General features: G+C 40.9%; 1 protein-coding gene across 1 annotated transcript; it reads left to right on the top strand.

Moving 5' to 3' along the window:
• Positions 1–6,416: 6,416 nt before the first annotated feature.
• Positions 6,417–10,008, top strand: LOC147419070 (uncharacterized). Its single transcript, XM_086506115.1, has 5 exons — positions 6,417–6,461; positions 7,547–7,624; positions 7,958–8,249; positions 9,647–9,802; positions 9,886–10,008. Exons 1-5 carry the CDS (start codon positions 6,417–6,419, stop codon positions 9,936–9,938), a joined length of 624 nt encoding a protein of 207 aa, XP_086362241.1. The 3' UTR covers positions 9,939–10,008.
• The last annotated feature ends 1,504 nt before the right edge of the window (positions 10,009–11,512 follow it).

Here is an 11,512-nt window from a genome sequence, read left to right as displayed (position 1 = left end):
ACTTGATGAGGAAAGGGCTGAAAATGAGAAGGCTAGAGGTATGCCAAAACGGTTGGTGCATACATTACGTGATAGTAAATTGGATGCACCTTTGTCTAGTCTACTCGTTCAAGCTCTCACCATGCATCTTATGCATCAGATTGTTATGCATTGGCTGTGTCTAGCTTACATGATGCTGAGGAACCTCTGTCTTTTGAAGAAGCACAGAATTCAAAAAATTGGATGGCTGCCATGCAATCAAAATATGATGCACTTATAGAAAATGACACATGGACTTTATGTGATTTTCCTTCTAGCAAAAAGGCCATTGGTACGAAGTGGGTTTACAAGTTGAAATGCAAGCCAAATGGTGAGATCGATCTCCATAAGGCTCAACTTGTTGCAAAGGGTTATGCACAGCAAAAAGGCATAGATTATGAAGAGTTTTTCTCCCACTTATCGTATGACTACTGTGCATTTTCTATGTGCATTGGCAGCTCATTTTGGTTGGGATTTACATCAATCAGACATTGTTACTGATTTCTTGAATGGTGACATCTTTGAGGAAGTTTATGTAACGTAGCCTCGCGGTTTTGTCAAGAAAGGATAAGAGGACAAAGTGTGCAAATGTAAGAAGGCTTTCTATGGGTTGAAGCAATCTCCTCGTGCTTGGTAAGAGAAAGTTGATACTCATTTGGTCAAACGAGGCTTTCGTAACAATCCAACAAAAAGCACATTTGTGGACAATTGGCTGACCACTGGTCCTAATGAGGCACATATTGCTGAATTTAAGGCTGATTTGAATGCTACTTTCAAGATGAAAGATTTGGGGATGTTGCATCATTATTTGGGCATACAGTTTAACAGTGTGATGGTGGTATTGCCTTGTGTCAGAAAAGTTACATAGAGACATTGCTATGTAAGTTTGGACTTGAGGATTGCAAACCTATTACCAGTCCCATGAAAACACGTTTGAAGTTGAGTCTACATTTATGTATGCAACACGAGGCCAGATATTCAGTTTGCAATGTCACAGGTCAGCAGATTATGCATAGCCCAGGGTCTAAGTATTGGAAGGTTGTCAAGAGGATTTTCTGCTACCTTAGTGGCACTTTACATCTTGGCTTGTTTTATCCCAAGGGGGGATCATTGCCGCTAGACTTACATGCTTTTTCGGACTCAGATTGGCTGGTTGTTTTGGCACGTGAGTGTCCACAAGTGGTTTTTGTTTCATGCTTGGCAGTTCATGTATATCATGGTTGAGCAAGAAGAAACCTACTGTGGCCACTTCTAGTTGTGAGGTTGAGTACAAGGCAGTCTTCACAGCTACGGTTGAGTGTGTATGGCTCAGACACCTTATGGCTGATTTGGGTGTTGGACAGGACACTGCCAACACTATCTACACTAACAATCAAAGCACATGGGGAGTTGCAAGGAACCCAGTTTTTCATGCTCGCACAAAGCACATTGAGGTGCATTACCACTATGTCAGGGAGAGGCTATCAACAGGAGAGATCAGCTTGGCTCATGTGCCAACACAGGACAACCTTGCAGATATTTTCACAAAGGCATTCTCTCGTGAGAAGCTCGAAGCTTTCCACTAAGCTTTGGGCTTACTCCGCTTTGTGGACTGATCGTGTCCTCAGGGCATGGCACTTCCCTTCACTCATGTGCCAGCTCTTGTTCACCGCATCACTCCATGAGGGATTTGTTACCATATACATGTGGTAGTGATGTGTGTGAACACACTAGGACCGCCGGGTTTTTTTTTTCCTCTTTAGGAGGTTTTTTCCCCCGTGCATTGTATATACGCCCATCACTCTAGGGATATCTATCTTTCCATTGCACACTAAGTAATATACTCTCTATTGTGTTCCTTGAGCTTCCTTCGTCTTCTCCAAGTTGTGTGCGTTTCTCTGCAACCCTAATTCCAACACCAATGGCTTGCCTGATTCTTATTGGCCAGAAGATAAAGGGGTCCAATGAGAGTTTAGTTGCATTGATTAATTACCTAAAGCTCTCACAAAAGGGGAAAGGGGGACACATGTCAGAAGGCTATCACTTATGCTTCTTAATTCTTACTGCCTAAGCCTGGCATGGGCCAATGGGGTGCCTGCATGAGTAAAATGAAAGAGGGGTCGACCAAGAGAGAGAGGGGGCTGAATTTGTCAAGGCATTATCACTTACACACTCACACAAGCTCATGTGTGAAGCAAGAAGATTCTCTCTCTCTCCTTCTCAAGCTTTAATGGAAAGCTCATCATCTACTCCAAGCTTGTGAGAAGGGAGGCCTATAATTCTTTTGGGAACTTGGGTTCTTACTCTTGATATTTTTGAAACAAGCCTTAGGAGGGGAAATTTTGATGCATCTCGCACACTTTCAAATGGTTCCCTTTTGGAGGTTGCCAAGTTTTACCCACTCGATGTTGTATTTGACAATTTAGATCATGTTCTTAATGATATAAAAGTAACAAGAGATATGCACGACACTCTAAGTGGACTATGGAGGACGTAGTTGAGATCGTAAAGGAAGATAGATATTTTGGTGCATTGTTTAGATAATGGGCCTTTGGTGGCCAAACCCCTACTAGAAACTTTGAGGCACGGCTAACTTGCTGCCATTTCAACATCAAGCTACTCATATGTGTCCCTATTGAAACAGTTTGCACCTTTAATGAATGATGGTGGATCGTCACTTTCACTTACATATATTGTGTCTAAAAAGATTATTCACGGATAAGCCCCTCAAGGGCTATGTATTTCATGTAGCATCTTTCATTTGATAAATGGTTTGCACAGGTAAGTACTAGTTGTTTGCTATTTTTTCTTAATATCTGTTGTAGACATATTAATTGAGTGTGCAAAGAATTAACTATTTATAGTGATCCAAAGGATTTTCATTAGATCGTGTCTAAGTCATTGAGCTAAGATGAGGGTATATTTTCTCATTGTTATTTTGGTATTAAATTTAAAGAAACACTAGCATTTCATGATGCCCACTTTATCAAGTCAAGCGAAGTGTTTATATCGATGAAAAATTGAAGTAGCTACTTACATCAATGGAAATTTTTAGAGCTCAAGAACTTCTTTCATATCATATTTTACTAGATCTTTCTGGATGACAACATCCAAAGAGGATCAAAACCTACTGTTTTTTAAGGGTTAAAACTACAAAGTGCTGGCAATGGTAGAGATTTTGATTCTCAGAACTAAGATTTGAGAAAGATGGTTTTAGAACCGAGTACAATGGATGGAAAAAGCACATAATTGGTCCAAACGGTTGGTCAGGTTCACATCAAGTTTTGTTTTAACTTTTTCAAGCCAAATGTTTGCCCTTGCTTGTAATCGTTTCCATGTGAAGGAAACCATGCCATTGCCTGTAAATGAATTGCCTTATGAAGACTATGAGTCATCTTTAAGGTTATTGATTAGATTAATACTTGTAATAATAATAGTCTAAATATTGGATGGCTAATGAACATTTATACAACCTAACACCTCTCATTATCATCTTCACTTATATAAAACAAGATTCAATAGTTGCAGCTCTCTCCTACTTGTACCTCTCTCCACAAGCACACACTAGTATGCATGTTTTTAGTTGGAGTATATCTTCCAGGTACGTACATCAAATACCTCATGCTTTTTTCATATTATCTTATGAGCTATGAACCAAGTCATCTCTCACGTCGTGGCTTAAGCTTGTGCTAAATGGAATTTTGAGATGATGTGACATTAAAATATACAACTTCTCATATGAGCAAAGTTGCTTTGGAATAGTGAACAATAGTACGTAAGTGTAAAACAGTTAGTAAATATTTTGTCTTTTATGCCTTGCTTAGTCCATTGGTCATGTGCACACAAATTCGTCGATTTAGATAGTCTGCAAATGCTAATCCTCGTGTAGATTCTTCGATTTAGAAAAAAAGTAGTTATCTGTGCAGATTCACCGAATTAGGCAGCACGAGTGCAGATTCGTCGATTTAGGCAATACACCAACAAACAACAAAATCACTACTTCAAATAATCTCAATGCAAATTCATCGGTTTAGGCAGCACAAAGTGCAGATTCATCAATTTAGGTAGCACATCAATAAATAATAGAATCACTCCTTTAACCAATCTCAGTGCAGATTCGTCGGTTTAGACAACAGAAGTGCAAATTCACCGGTTTACGCAACATCGATCACAAAATCATGCTACAGTGGCACTGGCCATTATTGTGATTTTGTTATTTGGGTGCAATGAAAGCGATTTTGGATTTGAAATTGGACTTAAATTTAGAATTTGGCTTATGATGATTGTCGACATTGTGTATGGAATTGGACTTGAGATTGATGAGAATTGATTTACTGAACAATGAGTGTGACCAATGACATCTTGAAACATCATGATATGACATGTGTTACTTATTTTCATGGTATGGAACACTAAAATATGGAGTATTTGGATGACGACAAGCATAAGCTTTATTTAAGTTATGATTTTTATTTTGTTCCATGATATTTTTGACACATAATTTTAACATTTGCTTTTGACAAGTATGATTTGCAGATTCTTATCTTAGCAACTGAGGACGGTTTCTCTCTAACGGAGAGCTATGTAATGGAAATGGATAAATTTGTATTTACCACAGCTGACAGGTGGTAAAAGCTATGGACTATGCAATGGGATAACAAGATTATGGACATTTAATCATTAAAGTGCTCTTTATGAGCTATGGTCACTATATGTCTGGGCAGACAATTTGTAATCACTTTGAGCATTCGAAAAATCTATAAATAAATACGTGAAAGAGAAAAATGCTCACTCTTTCACAGGGGGAGATTGCACCCAGTGTCTGTGTTACTTTACTATCTTTCTCTTTTCTCCTCTATGTCGTGTCGGTGTAGCACTCCGCTCCAAGAGGCGCACTGACACGCACTCTCATGCTTTGTCTCACTGTCTACCTCTCTCAGATCGTGTACAATGCTTGATTATGTGTATGTGTGACTTGGCGGGTATGGAGATTTGTTGATTTATAGGTTGTTGCATGTTGTTTTACGCATTTGCAGGCCCTCTACGTGCTCATTTGTAGCAAGACATGCACTGAGTCAAGATATTCACGTGATGGCCAGTTTGAGCAACAAATAAAATTTGCCAAATCTTGACATGCGGGCCTATAGTCATCTATATCCGCAACAAGCAACAAACAAAATTTGACATATGAGACATATGTCTTAAGGGGCATTAGTAAAAATGAAATAGATTGTTGTGCACTAAGAGCAGTCATTGTCAAAACGAGAAATGACACGAAATAAAGCATGATATGGAAACCGCTTACAAGGCTCAATCCCCCAAAAAAAAAAAAAAAAACTTTGGACTTGGTAAGCTATTCATCACTCTACATCTCCCTATCGACCATGTCTAAAACTCCCTTCTCTCGAGGCATGAGAACAATGCGCTAGTGAACTTTAGGTCGTGTGTCTCTTCTTATTCTTCTTTTTACTCTATCTAAATATGGAGTTGTCGTGGAAAATGGCCATGCATCTAGCCAATTTTAAAGAAAGGATATAGACCTATACCAAACATTGAATGGAGGGACTGAGGGATTGCTCACCTTATAAGAAATGAGTGGTCGATTGGTAGTACTCGGGGGGGGGGGGGGGATGATGTAATCACATTGTAGTAGAATTGAGACTATAATATGAGGGCATACCAATGTCATAAGTTTAAGAAAAATTACTATAAAAGTGACCAAAAGGGTTGCAAACAAAAAAGAGGCTAAGGCACCTGTCACACTTGGGTGCCCGGACATGCCCCGAAGAGATTCTTTCAGCACCTTGCGTGTCATACATGGACGGTCAAAAATTTCATTAAACTACCTTCTACAAATGTTAAGTAATCAGTGTAGTGCAATTGGCCAAGCTACTAACAAAGCCCATGATTTGTGCAACTTCAATGCTAATGAAATCATTTTGTGTGTCAAAATGTGAGGATGCCCATTGGACACTCGGTCTGAGCGAGGTGCTCATCCCCTGTGATTTTCAGTTTGCGGACACAACTTTTTACCGACCATTTTGTGCCAACCGGGGGGGGGGGGGGGGGTTCTACTGGCCCGCCTAAGGAGCTAATACACAGGCAAATTGCATGCCTGGCAAGCATATATTAGCAAGTGAAATCACAACAAACTTCTGGACCCGCCACACCCATGGAAGGCACTAAGGGTATGTCAGCTTTTGTAATCTTTCAATTGTGCGGAGTGTGAATTTGAAAGTGAGGGGGGTGTGCACCTCTTGGCAGTCCTTGGTGTTGCACATGTTTGGGTGAAAGGGGCCTAGAAAATTTAGAGAGGAACAGATTAAAAATTTCTCACTCGTTATTAATAGAGACCGATTTAAATTTCAGAGGTCGGATGACACACGTATAAAAGCAAGATAGTCGAATTCTGAGTAGCGATGTTTTTCACTGATGATCACAAACGAGCATGTAAGAGACAACAGGTAAATTGAGAACTTGTGTGTGTCGCTGAGAGAGAGAGAGAGAGAGAGAGCTTAGAGGTGCGTACGCTCGCGCGCGCGTGTGTTTTGCATGAGGTGGGTGCCTCAATGCTACCTTGGGATAGAACCCAACTATCAGGAATGATGCTGTTAAGCTGTTTGCGGGCAAGCAGATGTTCTGCCCACATGGTGCGTTTTTTGGCACCATGAAACCGTCTATCAGCAAATCGATTTTCTCTTGCGCTTCATCGTCGTTTGTAGATAAAGTCTTGGTTCTATGTTGCTTTTAGAATGTGTCAGAAAATTCTAATAGCTATGGCACTGCTTGCATGTGGTTTTCCCATCCATTATCTTATGAAGGCGTATCTTCGGGGAATAGGATTGTCTAGGAATGCCCATGATTCGATTCCAAGACGAGGTTTGCGTGGAAGGTGTGTCTCATCTACTTTTGTAGGCTCAATCACTCTCATAGGGAGTGTGTCCTTGGTATGTGCTGTGTGGATTGATTCTTGTGGCTGAGATGTGTAGCCCCGCAACCCCTGACGTTGACAATGTGAGATTAAAACTAGCCATGCAAAATAGACATGAAGCAGCATGGTGTAGCTCTTTGCACAATAAATTTTGGACAAATTCTCACAATAATTCCCACATTGTGACTTACCTCAACATCATGAGCTTCTGTGAGAGAGGCGCCCCATACCTAGCTAGGTACGAGTGGGGGCAGGGGACCGCCGGCCCGGTGGGGGGGCCAGTGGTCCCCTACCCCCAATCGTACCTAGCTAGGTATGCAGAGCCTCTCGCGCAGAAGCTCATGATGTTATTCATTGTATGAAAAACACTGGAAAAGACTCCGTTTTCCTACGTGAGAAAGTTTCTAAATCTTCTTGTGTTGGTGCTTTCGACTTGATACAACTTTATCACTTTGCTAAGAGGCAAATAGCTTCTGAATGTGAACTCGATGTCTGTCCAAGTTCTAGTGAATTTTGAGAGTGACGGTTTACTCCTTTATAGCTGTTTGTATACTTGAACCCTTAGAATTCAATGCTCGAACAACCATCTTGACAAACCTTTGGTTTTGACTGATGCAGATCGTCTTATCTCGGTCAGTTTTCATTTGCTTTGCCAAGCTGAGAACAATGCATAGATTCTGCTCAAATGCTGTCAAGGTACTGTGCAATTGCTGTTTTTAAGCTAGTTTCATTATAAGTAAATACATATCTGTCCAATGAACTCCCATCCAAACATCCAAACACATGTACACTTACATGTGTTTGTGTTTCACACAATGATGTGTGCATCTGTGCCCTAGAGAGTGCACGTGCATGGATGTCTATGCATGCACATGTTTATTACTTACTTGTATGTGTGTATTTTTGTATGTATGCATGCCAGCGTGCGCGCACACACACTTCGACAGTGAAGAATTGTTCCGACTACTGATTTGTAAAAGGAATCCATTCATGTGTTTATTATCGTGCTTTACTCATGTCTCTTTGCAGGCAGCATCACGGCCAACAACATGCTCTCGATCGATGACATCCACTTCACAGATTAGAAATGGAACTGCACTGTATCAAAAGGAGCAAACCCTTGAAGGGTTTACGTCTTGGATGTCCAGTGGTGCTCTAACTCGTTTAACCTCTCAAAGCATGACAACTCATGATCACCAATATCTCTACCGCTTGAAAAAGGCTATTGACACCAAAGAATTGGTGAAGGGGCAAGTTGAACTGGAGCGTCTCCAACAAGGTTTATGCCTCGATGCAAGTGGAATAGCTCAGGCACATACGTGTAAGTTGACTGCAATTTTTGTCTTTTTCAAATTTCTTCGATCTATACAAACGCAGAGGACCCTTTTGATGAAGTTTTTGACAATCTTTCATTTGGGGAAGGAACTCTTTTCCCATGGTTTCCCTCTTAGTGTTCAATATCATGAGCTACTGCTTGGGAGGGACTGCGTTCCTGCCTAGGTGCAGTTGGGGGCAGGAGATTACTGGCTCGGGGCTTGGGGCTAGCAATGCCTGCCCTTCATCCATACCTTGCTAGACAAGCAATCCCTCCCTCATAATTTGTCATGATAATATCATCCATAATGGGGTAATCTTTGAGGGAAAATGTCAAAAACTTCTTGTGGATCGATTGGATATGGGTAACCAGAGTTTGATTTGAAATATCAGTCATAGAACATGGCTGGTTACAGAATCGTAACAGCAGACAAGAGCTGCATCTTGGCATCCCCCATACCCACTCCGATGGTAGTATACTGGGGCATTCAAGGGATTTATTTGCGATCCTCTTCTGCAGGCAATTCACAAGGGAGGAATCACTTAACTGTTCAAGGCAGCACCTCAAACTAGTTGAGGCATAGTCCGAGGTAAATAGGTGAGTGGTGGAGTGGCAGCTTTACGCCTAGTTGTACTTTCAGCTATTGTACATTCCATGGGACTGGCATTTGATTGCATTCCACGGGGTTCATTGAAAGCACCAGAAATGCCAAGGGGCATGCCGTCAAACAAGCTTCCTTGACCAATTGGGTATATCAAGAAGGCAGTTGTAGCAGCTGTAACTCCAACTAATTAAGCGACAACAATCCAAGGACACATACCTAAAGGGAAGCTTAGTTCCCATTGGCAACCCATGTAGCAAACTACACCACGTAGGAAGTGAAGAACGATCAGTTTGTAAGGACTGTCATTGTGAAGCCATTCATCGATTGAAGGTGCTTCCCAGATTGGAATCTGAATAGAATTACGACCTAATAGCTGCAGAAGCAGGAATGATAGCATTAGAGATAATTTTGTTACCGTATAGCAAATAACCAGAAACAGGCTCGAGAATACTGCTTATTAGCTAGAAATGATGAACCCATTTGATGTTCGTTCATATGTTTGCAGTAATACAGCTTTTAGAGAGAGAGAGAGAGAGAGAGAGAGAGAGAAGGCGACGAAGAGAATTTTAATGTCATCGGAACAATCGCAAGAGATATCCGACGAGTCTTGAACTCCAGACGTGATACTCCAAGGGGAATTGGGATAACCAATCTACCACAACTTTGGTGATAGAAAAGTTATTTCAGTTTCCTCCACACACACACACATGAGAAGAGAGAGGGGGGGAGGGGGGGAGGGTGGTAATGCTTGAGTGTGAATGAATGTTTCGACTTTTCAAATGATTTGCTCATGTAACAGTGGCAATGAGACATGCTGAAGATACTGTGGATATAGGACATAAGCATCATACTTCCGCTGAAGGCCAGGAGGCTGTTCAAATGGCAAACAAGCTAGGAAAAATTATTGGAGTGCCATGCCACACATATTCAGTAATCCTCAAGCTCATGTGGGAAGGTGTTACTCTCAAAGCCTCTAATGTGAATCCTTTGTTGATTAAAACTTGCTTAAGCATCTAATTCCTTTTGTTTTGTTTGTAGCTCCCTCAATATCATGTAACTATCATATCTTGGATCCCGACTACATGTCTTGATTTGGATTGCGCCGGATTTGGGCTATTTAAGCTACTTTTTGGAGGAGATTAAAATTTTCTTAAAAGTTCTTAACCTCTCTCTCTCTCTCTCTCTCTCTCTCTCCATGTGTGTTTGTTATCAGCTAGAAATGATTGGCTTGATGAATAATTTGAACCTTCATCCAAATCACAGATAGTAATAGAGAAAGCAAGCACATCAAAGAAGGCATCATTAACTCTTCAGGAAATAGGGATATAAGTAGGATATTATCAGCTAGAGATTATTGACTTGATCATGTGAACCTTAGTACACATCACAGGCAAAGCAAGAAAATCAAAGAACATCATTTGCTCAAACAGAGAGAAATGAAATGAAATTTATATGAACATCTTCAAAAAGCCAAAATAACCTATTGGTTACATCCTTGTGTCAAGTACAATGTTTGGGGAACATAAAAATAAGAATAAATAAGGTACCTAGAGTGGGTCGGTACCTATGCCTACCTGGCGTCCTTATCATCATCTTCATCATAAAGTAATAAATCATCTCAAAACATATGGGGAGGGGCAGTTTTCGGGAAAAATCATTTTCATAAACATACAAAAATCTGAACCGGGAATTTTACAATACTAGCTAGTATTTTTGCAAAATTACACTATTTTTCATGTATTTTAAGCGGAATTTTCTCCTTCTTGCCCTCCCCTCAACCGGCTACTTTGATTTTGCAACCGGCTCAAGGCTAAGCTAAGGCACACTTTTCCCGAACATTGGGGAGGGGTACAATCAAATGAGGGCTAATGAGGTGTATAAAGGACAAGTATATGATCATACCATGAACTTTTATCATGGGTCTCTGCAGTATGGCCTCGGTGTCACTCAAGTGAGCCCAAATTCTTGAACCTGGCACTCTTTACTTCAGATGGGTCACTCGGCACAAGCTCTTGATCTTAGCTTGCAGTCCCCAAAGCTCTTACACTCCCTCACACAATGATGTTGGCATGGGTAGCAACCAAGGCATAGCTTTTGTGTAAACAATCTTAAACTTTTTGTGGCTTTTAAATGTTGACTAGGGTACAATGTCATACATGCATACCTAGATGACTCCCCGACATCTCAACTACGGGCCAGTGCTAAGGCACACTTTTCCTGAACACTGGGGAGGGGTACAATCACATGAGGGCTAATGAGGTGTATAAAGGACAAGTATATGATCATACCATGAACTTTTATCATGGGTCTCTACAGTATGGCCTCGGTGTCACTCAAGTGAGCCCAAATTCTTGAACCTGGCACTCTTTACTTCAGATGGGTCACTCGGCACAAGCTCTTGATCTTAGCTTGCAGTCCCCAAAGCTCTTACACTCCCTCACACAATGATGTTGGCATGGGTAGCAACCAAGGCATAGCTTTTTGTGTAAACAATCTTAAACTTTTTGTGGCTTTTAAATGTTGACTAGGGTACAATGTCATACATGCATACCTAGATGACTCCCCGACATCTCAACTACGGGCCAGTGCTCGATTTTTTTCTTTTCCAAAAACTTGGCAAACCTACATATGTGAAACAACAAATGTAAACTGACAAAATTTGAAG

The sequence above is a fragment of the Adiantum capillus-veneris genome, chromosome 29, assembly GCF_014529385.1.
Source record: "Adiantum capillus-veneris isolate H3 chromosome 29, ASM1452938v2, whole genome shotgun sequence".
NCBI lineage: Eukaryota > Viridiplantae > Streptophyta > Polypodiopsida > Polypodiales > Pteridaceae > Adiantum > Adiantum capillus-veneris.
Note: the sequence above shows the minus strand (reverse complement) of the source record. Positions and strands in the feature narration are given on the sequence as shown.

Excerpts from the sequence above, each read along its gene's own strand:
- LOC147419070 (XM_086506115.1), top strand. The coding sequence starts at position 6,417 with ATGTTTTTCACTGATGATCACAAACGAGCATGTAAGAGACAACAG. Across the intron at positions 8,250-9,646 it reads AATAGCTCAGGCACATACGT|TGGCAATGAGACATGCTGAA; the intron begins GTAAGTTGACTG and ends CTCATGTAACAG. Across the intron at positions 9,803-9,885 it reads CCTCAAGCTCATGTGGGAAG|CTCCCTCAATATCATGTAAC; the intron begins GTGTTACTCTCA and ends TTTTGTTTGTAG.